General features: G+C 42.5%; 1 protein-coding gene and 1 pseudogene across 1 annotated transcript; both read right to left on the reverse strand.

Moving 5' to 3' along the window:
- The window catches only part of LOC125629835 (olfactory receptor 14A16-like), a 71,917-nt pseudogene extending 54,788 nt beyond the window's left edge, over positions 1–17,129 (reverse strand).
- A 7,685-nt stretch (positions 17,130–24,814) lies between these two features.
- LOC125629854 (olfactory receptor 1M1) lies at positions 24,815–25,792 on the reverse strand. Its single transcript, XM_048835221.2, has one exon. The coding sequence runs from the start codon at positions 25,790–25,792 to the stop codon at positions 24,815–24,817; it is 978 nt and encodes a 325-aa protein (XP_048691178.1).
- Between the last annotated feature and the right edge of the window lie 420 nt (positions 25,793–26,212).

Here is a 26,212-nt window from a genome sequence, read left to right on the forward strand (position 1 = left end):
TCAAGATCCTCTACAGCAAACAGGGAAAGATTAAGAATGAGCTCTCAAAAATGGATACTCTCATAAAGAACCAACCTTCCACACAAACTTCCTCGTGGCTGGATTTTACTAAAACTAGACAAGCCATTTACAATGCACACTTTGCTTCTCTACAAAAGAAAAAGGACACTAAACTTTCTAAACTACTACATGCTACAAGGGGCCACAGCAATGGTTCCCTCACCCCACCTAGCAATATTGTTAACCTATCCAACTATACTCTCAGCCCAGCAGAAGCAGCTGTTCTATCTCGGGGCCTCTCCTTCTGCCCCTCCACCCCCACGAACATGATACAGTTCTGTGGTGACCTAGAATCCTATTTTCGACGTCTCCGTCTCAAGGAATATTTCCAAAATACCTCTGAACAACATACTAATCCACAGAGGTCTCCCTGCCAACACTACAGAAAGAGGGATTCTAGATGGACTCCTCCTGAAGGTCGAAACAGCAGACTGGACTTCTACATAGAGTGCTTCCGCCGACGTGCACGAGCTGAAATTGTGGAAAAGCAGCATCACTTGCCCCATAACCTCAGCCATGCGGAACGCAATGCCATCCACAGCCTCAGAAACAACTCTGACATCATAATCAAAAAGGCTGACAAAGGAGGTGCTGTTGTCATCATGAATAGGTCGGAATATGAACAAGAGGCTGCTAGGCAGCTCTCCAACACGAGTTTCTACAAGCCATTACCCTATGATCCCACTGAGAGCTACCAAAAGCAACTACAGCATTTGCTCAAGAAACTTCCTGAAAAAGCACAAGATCAAATCCGCACAGACACACCCCTGGAACCCCGACCTGGGATATTCTATCTACTACCCAAGATCCATAAACCTGGAAATCCTGGGCGCCCCATCATCTCAGGCATTGGCACCCTGACAGCAGGATTGTCTGGCTATGTAGACTCCCTCCTCAGGCCCTACGCTACCAGCACTCCCAGCTACCTTCGAGACACCACTGACTTCCTGAGGAAACTTCAATCCATCGGTGATCTTCCTGATAACACCATCCTGGCTACTATGGATGTAGAAGCCCTCTACACCAACATTCCACACAAAGATGGACTACAGGCCGTCAGGAACACTATCCCCGATAATGTCTCGGCTAACCTGGTGGCTGAACTTTGTGACTTTGTCCTTACCCATAACTATTTCACATTTGGGGACAATGTATACCTTCAGATCAGCGGCACTGCTATGGGTACCCGCATGGCCCCACAGTATGCCAACATTTTTATGGCTGATTTAGAACAACGCTTCCTCAGCTCTCGTCCCCTAAAGCCCCTACTCTACTTGCGCTATATTGATGACATCTTCATCATCTGGACCCATGGAAAAGAAGCCCTTGAGGAATTCCACCATGATTTCAACAATTTCCATCCCACCACCAACCTCAGCCTGGTCCAGTCCACACAAGAGATCCACTTCCTGGACACTACAGTGCTAATAAACAATGGCCACATAAACACCACCCTATACCGGAAACCTACTGACCGCTATTCCTACCTGCATGCCTCCAGCTTTCACCCTGACCACACCACATGATCCATCGTCTACAGCCAAGCTCTGCGATACAACCGCATTTGCTCCAACCCCTCAGACAGAGACAAACACCTACAAGATCTCTGTCAAGCTTTCTTACAACTACAATACCCACCTGCAGAAGTAAAGAAACAGATTGATAGAGCCAGAAGAGTTCCCAGAAGTTACCTACTACAGGACAGGCCTAACAAAGAAAATAACAGAACGCCACGAGCGGTCACCTTCAGCCCCCAACTAAAACCCCTCCAACGCATTATTAAGGATCTACAACCTATCCTAAAGGATGACCCAACACTCTCACAAGTCTTGGGAGACAGGCCAGTCCTTGCCTACAGACAGCCCCGCAACCTGAAGCAAATACTCACCAACAACCACATACCACACAACAGAACCACTAACCCAGGAACTTATCCTTGCAACAAAGCCCGTTGCCAATTGTGCCCACATATCTATTCAGGGGACACCATCACAGGGCCTAATAACATCAGCCACACTATCAGAGGCTCGTTCACCTGCACATCCACCAATGTGATATATGCCATCATGTGCCAGCAATGCCCCTCTGCCATGTACATTGGTCAAACTGGACAGTCTCTACGTAAAAGAATAAATGGACACAAATCAGATGTCAAGAATTGTAACATTCATAAACCAGTCGGAGAACACTTCAATCTCTCTGGTCACGCAATCACAGACATGAAGGTCGCTATCTTAAAACAAAAAAACTTCAAATCCAGACTCCAGCGAGAAACTGCTGAATTGGAATTCATTTGCAAATTGGATACTATTAATTTAGGCTTAAATAGAGACTGGGAGTGGCTAAGTCATTATGCAAGGTAGCCTGTTTCCTCTTGTTTTTTCCTACCCCCCCCCCCCAGATATTCTGGTTTAACTTGGATTTAAACTTGGAGAGTGGTCAGTTTAGATGAGCTATTACCAGCAGGAGAGTGAGTTTGTGTGTGTATGGGGGTGGGGGGGAAGTGAGAAAACCTGGATCTATGCAGGAAATAGCCCGACTTGATTATGTAAAGAGTTGTCACTTTGGATGGGCTAGCACCAGCAGGAGAGTGAATTTGTGTGGGGGGGTGGAGGGTGAGAAAACCTGGATTTGTGCTGGAAATGGCCCACCTGCTGATCACTTTAGATAAGCTATTACCAGCAGGACAGTGGGGTGGGAGGAGGTATTGTTTCATATTCTCTGTGTGTATATAAAGTCTGCTGCAGTTTCCACGGTACACATCTGATGAAGTGAGCTGTGGCTCACGAAAGCTCATGCTCAAATAAATTGGTTAGTCTCTAAGGTGCCACAAGTACTCCTTTTCATTTTCCTTCTCAGTTCATCATGTGCTGCCCTCTGTGGAGGGAAGGACAAGGGTCAGGATTAGAGTGCTCCTGACCTCTGATGATCAGATCACTTGTCAGGCACATTATCACATGAGTGTTAATTGCCAGAGTTCCCCTACAGTCAATGGACTGCTATCCATTCCCACCATCTGAGGATCTGGTCAAGATGGGGCTCGATAAAATGCAACATAAAAATTAAATAAAATTACATCCCAAATTAATGACTCCTAGAAATGACGGTTGTCCTATTGCGGCAATGGGGAGCCTGTTTTACAAGAGGTGGCTAAAAGAGTTCAGCTTGTTTAGCCTGGAAAAGTGCAGGCCTTCTGTGAATACAGCAGGGAGTAAACACCAGGGAGGGAGAAGAGCTATTGATGCTACAAGACATTCTTTGGATTCTCTTCTTGAATCTGAAACTGACTTGCTGTATGACCTTGGGCCAGTTACTTCCCCTCCCTGTGCCTCTGTTTCCCCACCCTCCCTTTCTCTGCTAGGACTGGGAGCTCTGTGGGGGATGGGCTGTGTCTTACCATGTGTATGTTCTGTGCCCTCACTTACAGCGTTCTGTCTCCACTGGTGGCAGTGCTGTACAGCGGATATGAAGCTACAGAAAGAGATCTGGTTTCTAGACCTGTTATTCCCTGTATGTCCCCAGGCAGGGCCAAGCTTTGGCTGTCTGGTTCAACTCTGACCTTTGACTATAAAAGTGCTAATGTGTCTAGAACATATTCTGTGGGCTCTTAGCTTTGCTGCTACTCAGTTTTGCCATTCTGCAGCTTCCCTGTGAAACCGAAATGAAAATGGCTGCAATAAAATGAATGGGTTTGAAATTATGGCAACAGTGAACAATATTAGTTTTCCCCAATCAAGCTTAAAGCTATGTTCAATGTGGGGCTGGGATGGCCTGAAATTTTCTCCTTAAATTCATTTGAAAGTAAAATCAGGTTTTCAAGCCAACAACTTTTTAGTCTCAGCTACCCACTCTGTGTGTATGTATATACAATTATATCTATATCTATTTTTCCATACCTATAGATCTAGATATGCAAAGCAAAAATGGGATTTCTGTTTTTCTAGATACACAGAAAAAAGAAAACTCCTTTTTTGAGAGGGGGGGGGGAGTGCCAGCTGAAGATTTTCAGTTTTTAGCTATTTGTAGCTGAATAGGTTTGGTTCTTGGTTCCCCAAACACCACAAGTTAGAGATTTGGGGGACTTCTCTGAAAAATAGATTTTTTTTAAGCAGAAAAGAAAACCAGGCTCAATACGCTTGAGAGACTTGATAGAAAAAGTCTTAAGAAGCTCCACTTGTTGTTCATATGTAAGGAGTCAGGATGAGCTCTACCCTGACATCTGGTGGTGAGTTGTTGTGGGTTGTGGAAAAGAACTTCAGGGGCTGATCTCATTTGCATAGACACACCCACCCCGTTTAGATGGTCAGTTTGGCTGCTGTAGGAGCCCCAGTTTCTGTTATTGGGACAGGAAGAATAAACTGTTATTGTCCTGATTATGTGAATCAAGGACAGTGGAACTGTACTTGGCCTTTTGTTATGATGGAGGGACTCACCATCAACTAAGAAGCACTCGCTAGGTAAGGGTCATGGGTTCCAAACCCTAGTGAATGGAGAGAGAGAGAGGGAGGGACTGGTATTAATATCTGGTGGTATAGGCCTCCTGATGAAGGTCCTATGTTTCAGTTGCACTTTTTCCTTTCTCTATGGTAGAATATTGGAGCTAATTTTGATTCTACTAGGAGTCTAGTTACAGGCTGCTGAGCTGAATTCACTTTGGGCCAATGGTGTACTAGCAATGAGGCTTCCCTACTACAAGCTGAAATCACTAAAGAGCTAGAATCACGGAGCATTGTGTTAAGTAGTGGGGTTGGGGTGGCCTGAAGACATATTGTGAAGCAGTTCATGGGATGGTGGGAGTAGCTTGTGGCACAGTAAAGTGGAGCAATTTGTGGGACAGCTGGTGGAGCGCAGTGTAGCTGAGCCCCATGGAGAGGTGGGGCAGTCGGCTTCAGACCATGTAAGGTGACCCTTAACCCCCCCATTTCCACCCAGGTTGGGAGGTAAAACTCTGCAGATAAACTTTCAAACTCTGGGGCTGCACTGACCAGGGACAGAGACTTTTGGGTTGTTGGACTTTTGGGACTTTGGGAGACTTTTGGGTTGCTGGACTCAAGAACCAAAGGGAAAGAACATGGCCCAATTTGCTTGGGATGGGGTTTGGCTCATGGGTTGTGGTATGAATCCTGTTGGTGGTGTTTCTCCAACATAATGCCACATCGTTTCTCTCTGTTATTAACTGGCTTTTGCGACACTCAGACTCTGGGCTTGCGAGAGGGGAAGTATTGCCTCTTAGAGGCACCCAGCGGGGGTGGTATATATTTGTCCCAGGTCATTGGGTGAGGGCTCGAGCCGGTTTTGCATTGTGTATTGGAATGGAACCCCTAGATACTGAACCTGGCCCTTGTTGTTGCCAACCCTGATGGGCAGAAGGGTTACACACACAAACACACACATATATATACATTTAAGATTTGTGCTATATGTTAAAACTGTATCATATGTAACTGAAATAGCAAACTTACTGTGATGGTCTTTGTGGAATTTTTCCCAACTTGCGATGGCTTTGATCCTCCAGAGCTGAGGAATCATGGGTCATTATCTATCAATCTATCACTGTATTATCCAGCAGCCATTTCCATGTCCCTTTGCTGGATTTCCTGAGTTGCTGGGTCTCTTTGCAGTTCCTAGCAGCCAGGGATCCACTTCACAGTTGGGCACTCCCTGCTCCCCTCCTTGGGCAGGCTTGGCTGGGATGCAAAGGACTATGGGCTTTTCTACATGAACATTTAACTTGTGGCAAATTGAGACGTGAATCTATATTGCACTATCTAGTGGGCTAACTGTCCATGTGACCCTGCTGATCTTGTCCTGTTTCAAAGAACACTGTATCAAAGTGCTGTAACCAGCTGTTACTGCATGTCAGCAGGGCGCACAGGGACAATTAGTCTTCAGCAGGCTAGAGCAGGGTCCTTTCACTCACCAGCTAGCTGTGAACTCATTGTTCCTACAACGAAGCCCTAAACAGGATCAGGGACTTAAAGCTCCTCCCAGATCTAGAGCTGACACTGGCTTGTGCAGGCTTCAGACAGGGTCACAGTACAAGATGTCCCTGCTCTGTGGCTAAATAGATGAATCTGGTCTCCTGGGCTGTAAGCCCAGCTCTGATCTCACCTCTATAGCAAACCACGCTGACAACCTGCCCCAGTTGATCTTAACCCCATAGAGGGGGAACAGCACCTGCCCTGGATCTCACACGGTGGCAGTGTCCCTGGAAGGACCCTTGGCTATAAATAAGGCTGGGCTGAAGCCCCATGATGTCCCCAGGTGTTTGCAGAAGAAAATGTATATTTGTAGCAGAGACGTGATCCACAATAGCTCAGAACCCAGTGGCACCAGAGCCCCAGCTGGTATGGAATAGCCTGTTCCTTCATTAGTTCTACATAATTACCTCTGGATGAGCAGAAATTTTGTTTTTTTTCTCCTGCGTTGCATCAGTAGCTGTTGGGTTGCAGCCACCAGAGGAACCCACAACTCAGATTGCCCTGTCTGCTTGAAGTTGGTATGTCTACACTATAATTAGAAACCTGCAACTGGCCCATGCCAGCTGACTCCAGCTCACAGAGCTCAGGCTAAGGAGCCGTTTAATTGTGGTGTAGACATTCCACGTTGGGCTGCAGCCTGAGCTGTGAGACCCTCCCACCACACAAGATCCTAGAACTCGGGCTGCAGCCAGAGCCTGAACGTCTACACCACAGTAAAATTAAACTGGTCTGCAATTCCTTAGCTCTTTATCCCATTTGATTCATTACAAGACTATAACTTTTAATGGTTACGGAACGATTCATTCCCACTAGCTATTGAATTTGCAGGATAGTCATTATTTATTTGCAATTAAAATTGGAAAATGTAAGAAGACTGATACTTTCTGTGATTTTTTTTTAATTTTGTCAGCCCTGCAATTTTCTGTTGGGAAAGGTTTTGAGGGAACGTTTTTAGCCCTCCTGGCTCAGATACTGCAGTTGTGGTGTCCCATATAAACACTTTAAATAGGTTGAACAATGACTAATGGGACTCGTTTTTGAGACCAGCTCTGGGGTTTAGTGACGATAGTTCCCTCAGTTAGAGGAGATAATGAGGCTGACTTTGTATTAGATAAAATTCATCCCTGGGCAGTCTTCAAAGGGTGAAGTTGAGTGGGATTTTCAGTGGAGCTTAAAGCAGTAAGAAACCCAACTGTCATGGAAATTCAATGGTATGTCAGCACCTAGCTCCCTTTAATTCCTTTGTTCGTCTCATCCTAAATCAGGAGATCTAGGTTCTGTTCCCAGGGCTGCCACAGGCTGAAAGCGTGAGTTTAAACCAGCTATGCAACCTTGGTGTGTTCCAGTTCCCCTGTCACCTCCCAGTCACCAAGACTGGGGTTTTCAAGAGTTGTTCGTTCGGTATAACGATGTCGCTCTGGGGGAGTGGATTTTCCGCCCCCCTGAGCAGTGTAGTTATACCAACATAAGTTGGTAGTGTAGACCAAGCCTGAGCAGCTCATATACATTGAGGGCCAGATTTCTGAAGGTATTTTGCCAACTAGTGGGTTTTTCAAAGGCATCTACACACCTAACACCTAGGTGCTTCAGAAAATTGCAAGAGGGAGAAGTCTACAGTTCGAACACTGCACGGGCACAGTGGATTTTTCACACCCCTGAACAACATTTTTATACCAATATGTCTGTTGTGTAAACCAGACCTAGGTGCTTAAATACCTTTAAAAATCTGGCCCATACCCTTCAAATGCCCTTCTGATGGAGGGATGTCACTTGCGTGTTACATAAGGGGAACTGGGGCATAGGGAGATTAAATGACTTACTGAAGGTGACACACTCGGGGGGATGGACAGTACATGAATCAAGATTGGCAGAGCCTCAATCCAGTTCCTGGGAGATGGGGATGGAATGCTTTTGAGATTGTCTAAGAAGAGTCTAAAGTTTACATCAGAAAAAACATTTCCAGGTCACTTTCTGAGCAGCACTAGGAGTAAGATAAAATAGAAGAAACTTATCTTTGCTGACACATGGAGAGAAATATAAATGTTGATACATCCTGAATCTAATCTATCTATCTAAAATACTAACCTCAGCTATTTATTTTTTCACCCATTGCTATGGTATCTGGGTACTTTCTGTGATGCTTTTCTGAATTTTATTTAGCAGATCATTGGAAACTTTTATTCCAAAGGAAAACTGGATTTTAGAATAAATATTTATTTTATTTTTATTTGTTTATTTATTTATGTATTTATTGTGCCATGTGACTGCTTTCCAGCAGGCAGTGGGTATTTATTGACCAATTAATTTTTTTGGACAAACCATTTTGAACTTTTTTTTTTTGCATTAAAAAGTCAAAATTTGCCAATAACCCCTGAGATGAATGGACTCCTTATCTCCTTTCTACTTTTGTAAACTTCATCATCAGCGCAAGTTTCCATTATATTTACAAGTTCTACTGATTACTGAAGCAAAGTACTGAGGCAAAATCCAGGTCACAATGAGCTATTTACTTGAGCAAGAAAACCCTGGAATCTGGTACAGGAAGAAAAAAATCTTAGCAAATATAATTCATTATAATGATGGCATTTTAAAACTAGATTTTATTCACTTTTTCTCTCTCTAAGCAACACATCATCCATCTATCTATCCAGATCTCTGTGATTAGTTATCCCTTTAATTAAGTAACCTTGCATCCAGGAATATCAACAAGAACCACTTCAATCCATGTTAATATGCAATGAAACTTGGGCTCCAATACCCCTTTGAAAATCCCCCAGAGCCCCTAATATGAAACCATATGAAACCATACCAGGAAAAATAAATGATTTGCTGTTGCTGCGAAGTTCCCAGGGTGTCTGTCCTGCTTTGCAACCCATGAATTATTATAAAATAGGTAAAAAATATGAAGTCCCTGAACAGATTCACATGCATCTTCATTTGCTTCTGACAAAGGAGGCATGTCAGTGAGTGATGTAGAAGTGAGAAGAGTGATAAATTGTCTTTGCTCCTATGCAAGGTCCTATATTAATGCCTCGTTACAGTCCTTTGGGATGTAGGTCCCATGAAGCGTCTCATAATTTTATCTGGAAAGAATATTTCTGTTCAGCTGTTTTCTTTGTTGTTAACACTCAGCATAAGAGGATGGATCATCTGTCCTTTCCTTGGGGGCCGCATGGGGGAGAGAGATAGCAAAGACAATAATTTCTGTCTTCTACACAAAATTAGGCAGAGAGATCACAATGTGAATGTCCTTTCTAGACTGGCTCAATTCAACTTTATTTTTTGTACTACCAGTTATGTGCTAAGGTGCCTTACATGAGCCTCTTTTTCTTATTTCAGTGTAATCTTATGTTAAACAGGTCAAAAATGCCAAAAGTACCGATGTTTTGAAATGTCATAAATCAGAACATTGCTGAATAAATCTTTCAATTGGGAATCTGGACATTGTCCATGACATCACTGTTGGGTTTTAATTGGAAGAGAGGATCATTGAGCTAATTTCTCCACCCAGAGTTCCTGACCCAGCTTCCTCAGAGATCCCTGCTTAATCCCTCTGACTACTAGTCCCCTCCTCTGCTCAGTCCCACTCCTTTGACCTGGTCCCAGGCCCATGGAACAGGCCACCCACCCCTGCTTCCTTCCCCCCCACTCCTATCTCCAAACAAGATTTCTTCTGCCCATTGGCAAGCCCTGGCCTCACTTCCTTCCTCTCTCACTCTCCTCCTCCCTCTGACTAGCCCAGTACCCGTTCTGAGCAGTGTCCAAGGGTTGCCTCTGCCCAGCACAGCTGAGCACACAGTTGAACTGAGGAACTCACTGCCACAAGGTATCGCTTAGACAAAGAGCTCAGCGGTGAGACATTGGCATGGATGATGAGAGCCTCCATGGTTATGTTAGATAAGAGAATGAATTACACCTGCCATGGTGCAGGTCTCCACCCAGCCTCTAGATCACTGGGAAACTCCCTGACATGAAGGTCATTGCAGAATTGTCCATGGGAGAGGGGGTGCTCCCTGCCTCTCCCTCTACAGCAGCTGGGGCTGGTCCCACCAGGAGTCACTGCTCTGAGCAGGGCTGTTCCCAGGAGCCTGGGGAAAGAGGCATATTTAGTCTCATAAATCTCTGCCAACTCTCAAGGCTGGGTTCAGACACTCCAGGGCCATGCTTGGGGCTCTGCCCCTTTGACCCTGGCCCATATGAAATGACAATGGTGAGGGGCCCTCAAAGAGAGGGTGGGCCAGTGAAATTGGACCCCTTTGCCTTCCTAGAAGAGGTATCAGGTGACTCATAGAGCTAGCTCAAGCATTTTATTTTATTTAGCAGTAACACCAGCAACCGACAGGCCTGTATCCTGCAAAGAATAAGCTTAATCAGTTAGCATAAAGCTACAGAGGCCTATGCATTTTGACATAGATAAATGGCCTAGCAGAGACCCTGAATTACTGGGGAACTGGGAAAAAATATGTTTAGGGTCTATCAGGTAACCATGGGGAATATGAACTGATGCCAACTTTCAGATATTCTAAGATAGGAACATCTGCAGATATCTGACCACAAGAGTCCCATAGCAACAAATTGATGTATACGATAATAAGTTGAGATCACTGACATACTAAAGTATTATTAGGCTGAGGAAACACAAATAAGGAAGAGGGGGGACCCCCTACTGAATATGCATTAGGCATAGTGGTGTTGGCGTAAAATATTATAACAATTGTATCCCAGCCTCTGTGCTGGGGAGAGGCAGAGATGTATCCCTTGGGAGATGCCAGGATGATGGCCAACGGCAATGGTGATGAGGAAAGTGATGGTGATGAGGAAGATAACAACTAACATTTCAGATTGCTCTGTAAGGCATGGTGTGAGTATATGGCTGTCCAGATGTGCATTCTGTATTGTCTCTATCTACCTTTCTGACTTGGCGTGCTTGGTGACTATGAGAACTGTATTAATAAAATCCTTACCAATAGAGAAGTGTTTTCCTAAGTGTGAGTTTTTCAGCTGTGCACATCGGGGTTCCCAACTGAACAGTAATTTTAATAATACTGCGCTTGTTCTTGGGACAAGAACCTAGCAAACCTCAAAATCTTAATTGAGAATTCTTAAGTAATCAATATAATGAATATACAATCCATAGATCAGGCAATACTTCCCAACCCTTGGGATCAGCCAGGTGCCGTCAGATAGGCAGGGAGCAGCAGTGGTCCCCCCCAGTCCTCACTTGCCCAGCCAGACAGTATCTGCGTGGGTGAGGGGTTGCGGACAATTGTGCTCTTCCATGCCTCCTGCGCACAGAACCCTGTGCTGGGGTAGGGTTGGTAGGGTTCTCGAGAGCAGTGGGGCTGGGAGATGAACACCCATGGACAAGCCTGGGGCAGTTCCACTCTGTTGGAGCCATTGTCTCAGGCTCTCTGCAGACTCAGGCAAATGATCCTGCACTGGCTGCACTTAGAGCAGCTCCTCAACACCAACTCCAGCTGTTCTGGGTGGTGCAGCATTTGGCATTGGGCGCAGGGAGACCCTGGGCACTAGACTCTGGTAATTCCTACATTCTTGTGGGAAACAGGCAAATTCTGTTTTGAAAAATAAGGCAACAAATATTTCACCTAGATCTATGAAAATTAATTAAGGGCTTGAATCATACTGAATAGTGGGCCCTAAATAAATGATTCCTTATGAAGTATGCATCCAGTCTCAGTGCTTATCCCTCAGGTTACAAGCGGGGAAACTGGGGCATAGAAAGTAACTTAGTTGCATATCAGGCTTAGATCACAAGGGTTCCAGGTGTTTTGACCTCCTTTCTCTAGCCCCTGCTGCCAGGCTATACTTATATCACCGTAGGCTGGAGTGTTCCAGGCATGCCAAGGCAGTTCGTCATCCCAGGTTTGCATACCTTAGTCACTGTTGCAAATCCCAGGTTTAGTATTTCTGAAAAGAAAGAAAAGCCTGGAAAGTTAACAAGTTAGACACAGGGCCAGCTTTATACAGGAGTTTATGCACTTAAACGTGGAGATGGTCTCTATGTGGAATTCCCAAAAGAACCTGAGCAGGTTAGGGGCCTGACTCCCATTGAATGTCCATGGGATTTAGGAGTTTTGTAAATCCCACTAGTCTTCTGTTTCCATCTTTAGTTGCCTAAATATCTTTGTAAATCTGCCTCATGGATAAAACAGAAGCTGGTCTGGAATCAGGGAACCCCGGGGCAGATCCTAGGGCCTGTGCTAGGTAGCAGTCAGAATAGAGCGGCATAGCAGTCCCTTTTGCCTTAATCATCGATGAATCAATGCACTTTTGCCTCTGGGCCACTGCTTCTGACAAGTGCAGGGCTGCAGGGAGTGAATCCAGCAAGCCCTTAGGAAACAGAAGTGGATAAATTGTCTTCTGCAGCATGAGTCTCCTAATGTCTGTGACGATCAGACTCAGCTACACACGGCTCATCTGCAGAGAGCAACAGTTTTGAGTCTAGTTCTGTCAGGTCAGTCTCGAAATGTGCAGGTGAAAGGATTCTTCGAAGTCTGTCCCTCTGACATGTAGATAATACAATGGTAGGGACACTGACATAGATAGATTGATAAGTAGCAGACTCTTGGAGCTGGAGGATCAAACACAAAGCAAGCTGGAGTAAAATCGGCAATGAACAGCACAGTAAGTTATTGTTTCAATTAAATATATTAGGGACTTAATGTACTGACACATTTAAAAATTACAAGTGGAACTCTTTAAAGTTTTTATTATCAATTTATTCAAAGATCTAGAGCCAGCCAGAAAAAAAAAAACGAGTAGAAAAGTTTGATTTTGCAGCAGACACCCCCAAATTGAAATGTTTTTCAGGATATGGCAACCAAAAGCTAAACCTGTGTCACTAAAAACTACTGAAAACTGAAAATTTAAGTTGAAAAAAAAATAGAGGAGTGGGTTCAGTTTTTCAACGAAATATAGACTCCCTCCCCCCCCCCCAAGGATATCAGCTACTTTCTCTGAGAATTGCTGTTTGGTTGAGAACCCAATTTTCACATGATAAAACATTCAGATGGACAATTTCTGACTCTCTTAATTGGAAACCATCCTTTCAACAGGGGTGGGAAACACTAATATTTTGAAGTAATACTGTAATTGCAAACCTACTTATCCTACTGCTGCTGTGTTTATTTCTATTTCAAAGGAATAGATGCAGGAAAGTAAAAATTGAATTAACCAGCACAGCTGATAGCCCACAGAATGTGTTTTCTATGCACTAACACCTCTAAACTCAGAGTCAGATTTCTTTGTATAGACAGCCTGCTACGATATTTTTAAATAGGAAAATTGGGTTCTTACCGAACATTGTCCAGGGATAGAATTTACTACATACAAGCTGTCACGGATGATGCTGGGAGTGTCTAGGTCATATTTCCCTGTGAAGAGGGAGCGTGCCTGTGTTGACATTTTAATATTTTAGCTTCATATCCTAGTTGTGAGCCTGATGTTTGTCACAAGAACAGAGGACATGAGACCAGAAGACACCTCTTGGGTCTTCAGGTCCAATCCACAGCTTTCACTGGCAACCCCATTATATTCCTATCATAAATTTATCAAGCTCCATCTTAAAGCTAGTTATGTTGTTCCCCGCTACTGCTCTTATAGGGGAGGCTGCTCCAGAACCTCACTCCTCTGATGGTTACAAAACTTCTTCTGATTTCCAGCCTGAATTTAATCATGGCCAGTTTATCTCCATTTTGTGTTGTGCCAACATGGTCTTGTAGCATCTTCTTCCCTGGTGTTTATCCACTTTAAATCTCTCTGCAGTCCATTGTATTAAATGCAAAATGTATGCATTATTGTGGGCCGGGATTGTATGTAACTTCTCGAGGGGGAAGATTGGATGTGACCACAGCAAAATGCCTTGGTGGGTTTTGAAGGACTTACTCCCACCAGAGCCCTTGGATTGAGTTGCAGGATTATGTCTGGTAAGTTTATTATCATGTGTGTAGATTATTTTATTTTTAATACAGTTTCTCTGTAATGCTTTTACCTTAAGAATAAACGTGCTTGCTTCAAAAGGGCTCTGTGGTCTGTACCTGTGGACATTTACACTCTTTATAGTCTCTGTAGAGAAAACAAAGTGTGGATGCAAATTTGTTTAGACAGTCTGGCTTGCTGGGAATAACACACTGTAAGCAGAAGGCTGTGCAGCTCGGAAAACCCTCGATCAGCAGGGAGTGGAGATGTTGGTCTCTGCCTGAGAGAGGTGAGAACTGAGCAGCCTGTAGCTAGAGTGGGTACCCTTTTTGGAACACTATGGGGAAATAAAGGAGGAGAAGAGGGTCAAGGCATGTCCACGGGACCCCAAAGGAAGAAGAAAATGGTGTGGCTCGTTTGGAGCTAGCTGGCAAACAGTTATGGGTATGATGCCTGTAGCCTGAGTTAATATGGACACTGTCAAGGTTCCTTCCCCTCTCTGAACTCTAGGGTACAGATGAGGGGACCTGCATGAAAACCCCCCCAAGCTTATTTTACCAGCTTAGATTAAAACTACCCCAAGGTACAAACTATTTTACCTTTTGTCCCTGGACTTTATTGCTGCCACCACCAAGCGTCTAACAAAATATAACCGGGAAAGAGCCCACTTGGAAACGTCTTTCCCTCCAAAATCCTCCCCAAGCCCTACACCCCCTTCCCTGGGGAAGGCTTGATAAAAATCCTCACCAATTTGCATAGGTGAACACAGACCCAAACCCTTGGATCTTAAGAACAATGAAAAAGCAATCAGGTTCTTAAAAGAAGAATTTTAATTGAAGAAAAAGTAAAAGAATCACCTCTGTAAAATCAGGATGGTAAATACCTTACAGGGTAACCAGATTCAAAACATAGAGAATCCCTCTAGGCAAAACCTTAAGTTACAAAAAGACACAAAAACAGGAATATACATTCTATTTAGCACAACTTATTTTATCAGCCATTTAAACAAAACAGAATCTAACGCATATCTAACTAGATTGCTTATTAACCCTTAACAGGAGTTCTGACCTGCATTGCTTCTCTGATCCCGGCAAAAAACACACACAGACAGGGCGAACCCTTTGTTTCCCCTCTCCAGCTTTGAAAGTATTTTGTCTCCTCATTGGTCATTTTGGTCAGGTGCCAGTGAGGTTATCTTTAGCTTCTTAACCCTTTACAGGTGAAAGGGTTTTTTTCCCTCTGGCTAGGAGGGATTTAAAGGTGGGTTAGCCTTCCCTTTATATTTATGACAGACACCAAAGAAGGTTATGCATGGTAAAGAGTGCTGAGAAATCCATGGTAACCGGCAAAGGATGGGAAAAGCCCAAATGAGTATGAAGTAACCACTGGAGGCATCAACAAGGGAATTGACCTATATTGTTGTCATGAAGCTGTATTTGGGTATGGTCAACAGAATTGCTCATTGACTGACTGAACGTATGAAGTTCAAATGGACAAGTAGTAACAGCAGATGGTCTGTCCAGGAGTGGGGAGCCAGAATACTTCTGGGGTACCTGCTGCATACCCCTGCCGTGTTCTTTCTCTAAGGTGCCACAAATACTCTTTTTCTTTTCACCAAGTAGTTGCTAAACTAACAAGAGGGGATGCCATTTTAGATTTGGTTTTGGTGAGTAGTGAGGACCTCATAGAAGAAATGGTTGTAGGGGACAACCTTGGTTCGAGCGATCATGAGCTAATTCAGTTCATCCTAAATGGAAGAATAAACAAAAATAGATCTGTGACTAGGGTATTTTATTTCAAAAGAGCTAACTTTAAAAAATTAAGGAAATTAGTTAGGGAAGTGGATTGGACTGAAGAACTTGTGGATCTAAAGGTGGAGGAGGCCTGGAATTACTTCACGTCATAGTTTCAGAAACTATCAAAAGCCTGCATCCCAAGAAAGGGGAAATAATTCACAGGCAGGAGTTGTAGACCAAGCTGGATGAGCAAGCATCTCAGAGAGGTGATTAAGAAAAAGAAGAAAGCCTACAAGTAGTGGAAGATGGGAGGGATTAGCAAGGAAAGCTACCTTATTGAGGTCAGAACATGTAGGGATAAAGTGAGAAAGGTCAAAAGCCATGTAGAGTTGAACCTTGCGAAAGGAATTAACACCAATAGTAAAAGGTTCTATAGCCATATAAATAGGAAGGAAAAAAAAAGAAAGAAGAAGTGGGATCGCTAAACACTGAGGATGGAGTGGAGGTTAAGGATAATCTAGGCATGGCCCGATATCTAAACAAATACTTTGCCTCAGTCTTTAATGAGTCTGTCATAAATATAAAGGGAAGGGTAACCACCTTTCTGTATACAGTGCTATAAAATCCCTCCTGGCCAGAGGCAAAGTCCATTCACCTGTGAAGGATTAAGAAGCTAAGGTAACCTCGCTGGCACTTGACCCAAAATGACCAATGAGGGGACAAGATACTTTCAAATCTGGAGGGGGGGAAAAAGGTTTTTGTCTGTCTGTGTGATACCTTTTCTGGGAACAGATCAAGGATGCAAGCTCTCCAACTCCTGTAAAGTTAGTAAGTAATCTAGCTAGAAAATACGTTAGGTTTTCTTTGGTTTTTGGCTTGTAAATTCACTGTGCTGGAGGAAATGTGAAGTCACTAAGATGTGTGTGTGTAGACATTTGTGTCTCCATAGCAGTCTGGGACCTGAGGCTAGTTTTATGATGGGTGAGGAATCACAAAAGAAATAGTCAATTTCGTTGGAGCCACAAAACTTTATTTTAGTCATTAAAATGATTACTATGGTACTGCTCAGAAAGCCACTTGTCCAGGAACAAGCCGCTAGCTGGAAACAAACACTGCCGTTCATCAGAGTGGCATAACAGAGTGGATTGCAGATCACTAGATACCAATCGTAAGACATCACTGCTAGCAGATAGTATTCTGTGGCTGCTAGGATACCAAAACAATAAAATTGTGTCATGCAGCCACTAACAGAAATGGTTCTGTCCCCCATGAGGAGACTGGCCAGCACCCAGGGCAGGATGCTGGAGGTGTAGCAGATCTCCAAGCAGGACAAGTTCCCCAGGAGGAAGTACATAGGGGTGTGAAGGTGCTGATCAGCCACATCTAGCACAACAATGAGGATATTTCCAGCCATGGTCACCATGTAGATCACTAGAAACAGGAAGCAGAGAAGAATCTGAAGTTCAGGGAGATTCCCAAATCCCAGGAGGACAAATTCCTCAATGGACGTTTGATTTCTACAGTTAGCATTTGCCCTGGGATGTATCTAGGGGAAATTAAGCAAATTTGTTAATATATTTTAAAGATAAACTCAACTTTTAAGTCAATTCATCATCGAACTAGATGAAAACTAACAATATAAGTTGAATATCGCAGTGAACTGAAATGTCATCAGTTTAATTGCAGAAATGTTCAAAAATCTATGCCCTCTCTTCATAGAATCCCCATCATTAGAGATGGTTAAGAAAAGGTTAGACAAATAGCTCTCAGGGATGGTCCAGGTTTCCTTGGTTTCCAGGTGGCCCGGACTTGATAACTTCTTGAGCTCCCTTCCAGCCCTACAATTCTATAATTTTCTGTTACTTGATCAAGCCTCCAGGAAATTGTCCAGGTTGCTTGGTATCAGGACTACTGTGATATGTTATTTAAGATGTGAGTACCTATCTTCTTCACTAACAGAGCAAAGAAAAACTGTGTGTCTCTGGAAACTCCACTACACTTCAAAAAATCAGAAAACGACTTCATTTCCCTTTGGATTAGGACTGATTAAGATTTTGTAATGGAATACTGGGGTTTGGAGTAACTGAAAGTCTTCATGGAAAGTATATGATTTTCACCAAATTTCGTCTGAAATCTGTAAACCCCAAACGTTTTTTTTTTTTAAAATATGAACATGTTTCAGTTTTGAGCAGCCTTTGGTTGAAACTATTTAGTACATTGACAAATATGCTTGCATTCAGTTGCTGAAAATCCCAGAACATCCACCCTCCACCAAAGAAACAATTTTCAGGTTTTGGCTTTTTCAATGAAAAATCAAAAATTTCCATGGGGATGGAGGATTAAACCCATCCAATGGGAGTCCTGATATATTAGAGAACAAAGGGGCTGCTAAAATGAGATTACACTTCTGATGCCAGGAATTAATATCACAGCACAGCCCCAAGTAAAATAAAATAAAATACAGTCTAATCTGGTTCACTGATGTTTCACTTTTTAACCTGACAAGGAAGTGTTCTTCAAATGCAGGGATTCCACAGGATACATCACTATCAGAGGCACAGCTGGAATTGCAGAAAATATTATAACAGATCATACAAATGTTCTGTTCTTTCTAAAATTCAGCCACAGAATTAGCTCTGATGGGGATACCTGATGTGAACACCATGAAACACAAATATATGTTTGGTTGTACTGGTGGGAAAAATATTGTTGTTTATTTTATTCATTGTCCAGATCATCTTGTGTTTACAAAAATTTCTTAAAGCAGCTGATCTCTCTCTCTCTCTCTCTCTCTCTCTCTCTCTCTCTCAGTTTCAATATGCACAACATTTTATTAGCCCAGCACAAATGCATATTAGTAAAAATAATATCAATGGCATCTAATTTGCTTTCAAGACTGAAATTGTATCAGTCTAAAATAATATTTTGACAGTCCTTCCAGTCAAAACATCCAGACAGAAAGCACTGAATTCTATATGGGTATATGAGCCTTGCTCTCTCCTTCCTTTGCAAAGGGATTTAAAAGTTGTGGGGGGAAATTCCAGACTGGATGTTTTTATTCTCCAGCAGCAATGGTAATATTTTTGCATCTACTTTACACTCAATTTTTTAAATAGCCCAATGGACTTAGGAACCTTAGTACTATTGACTGTCAATAAGACTTAGGCTAAGGGCCAGAATTTTAAAGGTATTGAGGTATTATATTATATATAATTATAATATTATTATAAAGGTATTTTAAATCAATAGATGTTAGGGATATAGGTGCTTTTGAAAACCACACTAGGCACCCTACATACCCTTAAAATGTGTGTCTAAGTGCCTAGGTGACTTTTGAAAATGGGATTTAGAATGTTAAGCTGCTTAGGGGTGCTTTTGAAAATTTTACCCCTAATTCCCATTTAATTTCTGTATCAGTAGCGAGCCTAAATTTTTTAGGGCCCCATTTGAGAATCCCATTTTACGGCTTATAATGAAATTTCCTCTGCATCTTAATAATTATAAATGATTCCGTAACGAGCAATCACTAATAAAATAAATAAAAAGCCCCTGAACATTTAAACTAAAAGCCTAGAGATAACACTAGTAAAGTTTCTCTTAAAAAACAAAACTCTAAAAGCCTATAGAATTCAATAGAGAACAAAATAATTGCTTTAAAGTTTTTAAACCAACCTAAACAATATAAAATCTTTGCTAGGCTGGTTTAAAAATTACTCAGAGAAGTTATCATTGTCTATTCAGTGTCTTTAGCATTATCCCGTTAGGAGAAGAAAATAAGATAATTAGCATAAAGTACATAGATCCTGATTTAAAAAAAAATCATGATTACATTCAAGACACAACTTACTATGGACTTGACTTTAATCATGTTCTGAAGTCCTGTTGGAGTTAATGGGTGAAATCTTAGCAAAACTCCTCTTGATTTAAATAGTCACTGAATTTGCTTAGAAAGGACTTAAAGCACATATTTAAAGTTAAGCACATCCTTAAAGTCTATCCTGAGTTGGAGCCATAAAACATTCCTTTTTCCGTCAAAATGATTTATTAAAATCAACAATTAATTCATTTTCTCAGCAATCATATATGACAGACATTTTACTGTAGCAAGCACTGGATGAAAAATGTTGAAAGGGAAACATCAAAATTGTCCATGAAAATATGGAATTTTGGAAAACTGGATAACCAAAATGTTTTCATTTTTGGGTATTCAGTGAAAGAATGAAAGAAAACCCCAAACTTAAACCCATCCAATGGGAGTCCTGATATATTAGAGAACAAAGGGGCTGCTAAAATGAGATTACACTTCTGACGCACTGAAAAATACTTTTTGTTAAACAAATTTGGGGGGAAAATTAAAAAAAAAACAATTTTAGTGAAATTTTCATTTTTGAAAAAAAGTAATTTGAAATGAAACAAATGTTGGCAAGGATATAATGTATTCAAAACACTGAGTGAAGGCCATGTAAAAGTGATGATATTTTATTTTGGTTTATTTTATCATATTATGTATACACATTATTATACATTAATTTTTATTTTATACCAATTATTTTTATTTAAAAAGTTAAACTGACATATATACACACATAGCAAAGTTCTGATTTCAGTTAACAAAAAATAGCCATTTTTAAAGGTATTTACGTGCATAGGGGGATTTTCAGAAACACCCTAAGGCACCAAAAACTAAAGAAAAACTAGAGAATGCTGTTGAAAAATCCAACTAGGCTCCCGATACCTTTTTAAAATCACTCCCAAAATGACCTCAAAAGTAATCACATTGGTTTCCATCTCCAAATCTGATGAACAGACATTAACAGATATTAAACTTTAGAAAATGACAAAGGAAGTTTTCCACCTCTAAGATGAGGCACCAGTCGGGGGATGAGGGGGGCAGCTTGAATTTCAGACATCAACCTTTGGACTCTGGATTCTTGCATCAGGATATGGTCCAACAAGACTATTTTCTATCCTGATTCCTTTAACCTACCTAACTCAGAATCTATATATGGAAGGTTTCAGAGTAACAGCCGTGTTAGTCTGTATTCGCAAAAAGAAAAGGAGGACTTGTGGCACCTTAGAGACTAACCAATTTATTTGAGCATGAGCTTTCGTGAGCTACAGCTCACTTCATCGATGCATACCGTGGAAACTGCAGCAGACTTTATATACATGCAGAGAATATGAAACAATACCTCCTCCCACCCCACTGTCCTGCTGGTAATAGCTTATCTAAAGTGATCATCAAGTTGGGCCATTTCCAGCACAAATCCAGGTTTTCTCACCCTCCACTCCCGCACACAAATTCACTCTCCTGCTGGTGCTAGCCCATCCAAAGTGACAACTCTCTACACAATGTGCATGATAATCAAGTTGGGCCATTTCCTGCACAAATCCAGGTTCTCTCACCTCCTCACCCCCCTCCCAAAAACCACACACAAACTCACTATCCTGCTGGTAATAGCTCATCCAAAGTGACCACTCTCCCTAAAATGTGCATGATAATCAAGGTGGGCCATTTCCAGCACAAATCCAGGTTTTCTCACCCCCCCACCCCCATACACACACAAACTCACTCTCCTGCTGGTAATAGCTCATCCAAACTGACCACTCTCAAAGTTTAAATCCAAGTTAAACCAGAACATCTGGGGGGGGGGGGGTAGGAAAAAACAAGGGGAAATAGTCTACCTTGCATAATGACTTAGCCACTCCCAGTCTCTATTTAAGCCTAAATTAATAGTATCCAATTTGCAAATGAATTCCAATTCAGCAGTTTCTCGCTGGAGTCTGGATTTGAAGTTTTTTTGTTTTAAGATAGCGACCTTCATGCCTGTGATTGCGTGACCAGAGAGATTGAAGTGTTCTCCGACTGGTTTATGAATGTTATAATTCTTGACATCTGATTTGTGTCCATTTATTCTTTTACGTAGAGACTGTCCAGTTTGACCAATGTACATGGCAGAGGGGCATTGCTGGCACATGATGGCATATATCACATTGATGGATGTGCAGGTGAACGAGCCTCTGATAGTGTGGCTGATGTTATTAGGCCCTGTGATGGTGTCCCCTGAACTGCTGTCATAAATATAAAGGAAAGGGTAAACCCCTTTGAAATCCTTCCTGGCCAGGGGAAAGCTCCTCTCACCTGTAAAGGGTTAAGAAGCTAAAGGTAACCTCGCTGGCACCTGACCAAAATGACCAATGAGGAGACAAGATACTTTCAAAAGCTGGGAGGAGGGAGAGAAACAAAGGGTCTGTGTGTCTGTTTATATGCTGGTCTTTGTCGGGGATAGACCAGGAATGGAGTCTTAGAACTTTTAGTAAGTAATCTAGCTAGGTATGTGTTAGATTATGATTTCTTTAAATGGCTGAGAAAAGAATTGTGCTGAATACAATAACTATTTCTGTCTGTGTATCTTTTTTGTAACTTAAGGTTTTGCCTAGAGGGGTTCTCTATGTTTTTGAATCTAAATTACCCTGCAAGATATCTACCATCCTGATTTTACAGGGGGGATTTCTTTATTTCTATTTACTTCTATTTTTATTAAAAGTCTTCTTGTAAGAAAACGGAATGCTTTTTCATTGTTCTCAGATCCAAGGGTTTGGGTCTGTGGTCACCTATGCAAATTGGTGAGGCTTTTTATCCAACATTTCCCAGGAAAGGGGGGGTGCAAGTGTTGGGAGGATTGTTCATTGTTCTTAAGATCCAAGGGTCTGGGTCTGTAGTCACCTAGGCAAATTGGTGAGGCTTTTTACCAAACCTTGTCCAGGAAGTGGGGTGCAAGGTTTTGGGAAGTATTTTGGGGGGAAGGACGCATCCAAACAGCTCTTCCCCAGTAACCAGTAACCAGTATTAGTTTGGTGGTGGTAGCGGCCAGTCCAAGGACAACGGGTGGAATATTTTGTACCTTGGGGAAGTTTTGACCTAAGCTGGTAAAGATAAGCTTAGGAGGTTTTTCATGCAGGTCCCCACATCTGTACCCTAGAGTTCAGAGTGGGGGAGGAACCTTGACAACTGCCTTAATTGTATCATTTTGTCCTGCATCCATTCCCACACAATGTTAATGTCTCTTTTGATGCATTGTCCATCCCCCATACGAGAAGGGTAGCAAGTACTATTGGCCCGCGATGGGCACTTGAGATGAGAGGGAAGGGAAAGGGACTAGCTCATTTATGATCCCAGATGGAATAAACACCCGTGTTCCTTCCATGTGACGAAACTGCTGCTACTTCCCTCCGTGATCGTTCCACCCCCCCATGGAGCAGCAACCGACAACGCAACACATGTCGCCCTCAGAGGAAAACTAGACACCTATTCTGAATCTCAAAGGAAAAGAAATGAAGAGAGGTAAATAAATAAATAAATAAAAAGATGTGAACTTTGAAACTGAAATGTGGTGGGTGAGAGACCATGGGACCTGACCCGTGCGCCCAATCACAGCTGAGGAGCTTCTCAGCAGTCCGTCCCCACCCTCCCATATATTTTGGTTTTGGCAACAAAGAACCAAACATTTTTAGCTAAAAACTGCTGAAAACTTAACATTTTCAGCTGAAATTCTCCACAAAAGAAGGAAACAAACAAACAATAAAACCTTTCTCTTTTCCAAGAGAAAGAGAGATGCTAGTGGTGATGATGATGGCCTCCACTACAGCCGGGATTGACGCCGTGGCGATCGATCCACCGGGGGTCGATTTAGCGGGTCTACTGAAGACCCACTAAATCAATTGCCGATCGCTCAGACATCAACTCCGGTACTCCACCGGAATGAGTAAGGGCAGGTCTACACTACGGCAGGGACTGAAGCTCTGAGACTGATCCACTGGTGGTCGATTTAGCGAGTCTAGTAAAGACCCACCAAATCAAGTGCAGATTGCTCTCCAGTCGATCCCTGTACTCTACCCCCGATGAGAAGAGTAAGGTAAGTCGACTGGAGATTTTCAGTCAGTAGCTGGAGTTGCGTAGCGTAGGTCGACTTACCGCAGTAGTGTAGACATAGCCTAAGAGGATTTGATGGGACAGTTTCTCCCATCAACCCAGGGCAGTGTGGATCCTGTGGTAAGTAGATCTAAGCTATGTTGACTTGAGTTATGCTACTAATGTAACTCAAATTGCGTCGCTTGGATCAGCTTTTCCCCCTAGTGCCGATCTGCCCTGAGACTTACTATGAAAAAAGTACCAGGAAAAAGAGTCAGGAAGACTCCGTGAGAATTTATTCTTTAATTCAGTTTTTTGGTCAAACCTTGGTGGTAAATATTTATATGTGTATAGGGTGTTACCGTGTGTGGCAAGGGAGGCCCATGTGACACTATTTAGGCTGAGATTGGTAAAGTTGCCTAGTGCTTTTGGGTGCTCATTTCCCGTTCGTTTTAATTCATTCATTTCTTTTTATTTGGGTGGGGGAGGGAAATCAGGTCTTATGAGCTTTGAAAATTTTGGCCAGACATTTTCTGTTAGCATTTTATATATATGTATTGATGTCTATATTGGTGTCCGTATCAATATAGAAATAGATATGTTAATGTTGCCTTCACCATGCAAAGATGGATGAATAGGCAGGACATTTTACATGACAGGACACTGAGACTCCCAACCCTCCACAGACTTTCATGTTTTGTTTACCCAGCTATAGATCTGCAGAGAATACTACCTAATCAAAGCTCTTAAGTCACAGCACCGGCAACATTGTTTACCTACTTTTCAGACGCATAATTGACAAGAGATGATCCTAATCACTGGAGAATTAATGTCATTGGCATCAGTGGTGTGTGGAAGAGACCCAGAAGCACTCAAAAGATATTAAGCTCCTTGCAGAATTTGAGCCGTAGTGTTCTTGTACGGATGACTGAAGCAGAGTGCTCTACTGAAACGTTTGTCTTTTCAAAAAGAATGTCTCTTACAGTATCAAGTTTTGTATAAAGAAATGTGCATTAATTGTATGAAAGATGAATGCTCAAAATGTAGCAGAGTCACAGAAAGAAAGAAAGAAAGAAAGAAAGAAAGAAAGAAAGAAAGAAAGGTCAATAAGGGGTAACCCTTTTCTGAAGGAATGAAATGGGCCATGTCTAAGAAACTGTATCAGTTCATCTCTATTTTACTATAGACTAAATTTTTTCCTTTAAGCTTCTATGTCTGTTTCTGAAAGCAACCTGTTTCAGAATAGTTTTTCTCAGGGACTCTTTGACCTCCTTGTTTCTCAGGCTGTAGATAACAGCGTTGATCATGGGAGTCAGGACTGTGTAGAAGAGAGAGAATATTTTGTGTAGGACCTTGGGAGTGTTGCTTGTTGGAAACACATAGACAGTAATCACGCTCATGTATAAAATTGTCACCACAGTGAGGTGGGAGGAGCAGGTGGAAAAGGCCTTTTGTCTCCCTGTGGTGGAAGGGATTCTCAGAATGGCGGTGATGATATACATGTAGGATGTCAGGGTCAGTAGCAAAGGCACAAGTGTCCCAATGGTAGAGACAGTAAATGTCGCCAGTTGCAGAGTCTGGGTGTCACCACAAGACAGCTTTATCATGGGTGAAAAATCACAAAAGAAATGGTCAATTTCTTTGGAACCACAGAATGTTAATGGGAACAAGAAATAATTTAGTGTGCCATTGACCAGAAAACTATATACCCAGGACCCTGCCACTAGCTGGAAACAAACCCTGCCATTCATCAGAGCAGCATAGCGGAGTGGATTGCATATTGCTAAATACCGATCGTAAGACATTGCTGCGAGCAGCAGATTTTCTGTCGTTGCTATGATAGCAAAAAAATATGTTTGCACAAGGCAGCACTTAACAGAAATGGTTCCATCCCCAGTCAGGAGACTGGCCAGCAGCCTGGGCAGGATGGTGGAGGTGTAGCAGATCTCCAAGCAGGCCAAGTTCCCCAGGAAGAAGTACATGGGAGTGTGAAGGTGCTGATCAGCCACAACTAGGATAATGATGAGGATGTTCCCGACCATAGTCACAATGTAGATCACTAGAAACAGCAGAAAGAGAAGGGTCTGCAGTTCGGGGGCATTCCCAAATCCTAAGAGGATGAATTCCATGATCAGGGTTTCATTTCTTCCTTCCGCTTTCTCCATAATATGTATCTAGAAACAAAAAACCATTATATCTTGATGGAGTACACGCAGTGAGGTTGTGCTGTCAGTTACATGGTTGAAAGCTGGAGTAGTTAACCTCATGCCACTGCATCTCTCCACTGGAAAAATGAAGTTGTCAATAAACAGATTTCAGAGTAACAGCCGTGTTAGTCTGTATTCGCAAAAAGAAAAGGAGGACTTGTGGCACCTTAGAGACTAACCAATTTATTTGAGCATGAGCTTTTGTGAGCTACAGCTCACTTCATCGGATGCATACCGTGGAAACTGCAGCAGACTTTATATATACACAGAGAATATGAAACAATACCTCCTCCCACCCCACTGTCCTGCTGGTAATAGCTTATCTAAAGTGATCATCAGGTGGGCCATTTCCAGCACAAATCCAGGTTTTCTCACCCT

The sequence above is a fragment of the Caretta caretta genome, chromosome 13 (genome assembly GCF_965140235.1).
Source record: "Caretta caretta isolate rCarCar2 chromosome 13, rCarCar1.hap1, whole genome shotgun sequence".
Classification (NCBI taxonomy): Eukaryota; Metazoa; Chordata; order Testudines; family Cheloniidae; genus Caretta; species Caretta caretta.

Coding starts and splice junctions, on each gene's coding strand:
- LOC125629854 (XM_048835221.2), bottom strand. CDS start 25,792: ATGGAGAAAGCGGAAGGAAGAAATGAAACCCTGATCATGGAATTCATC.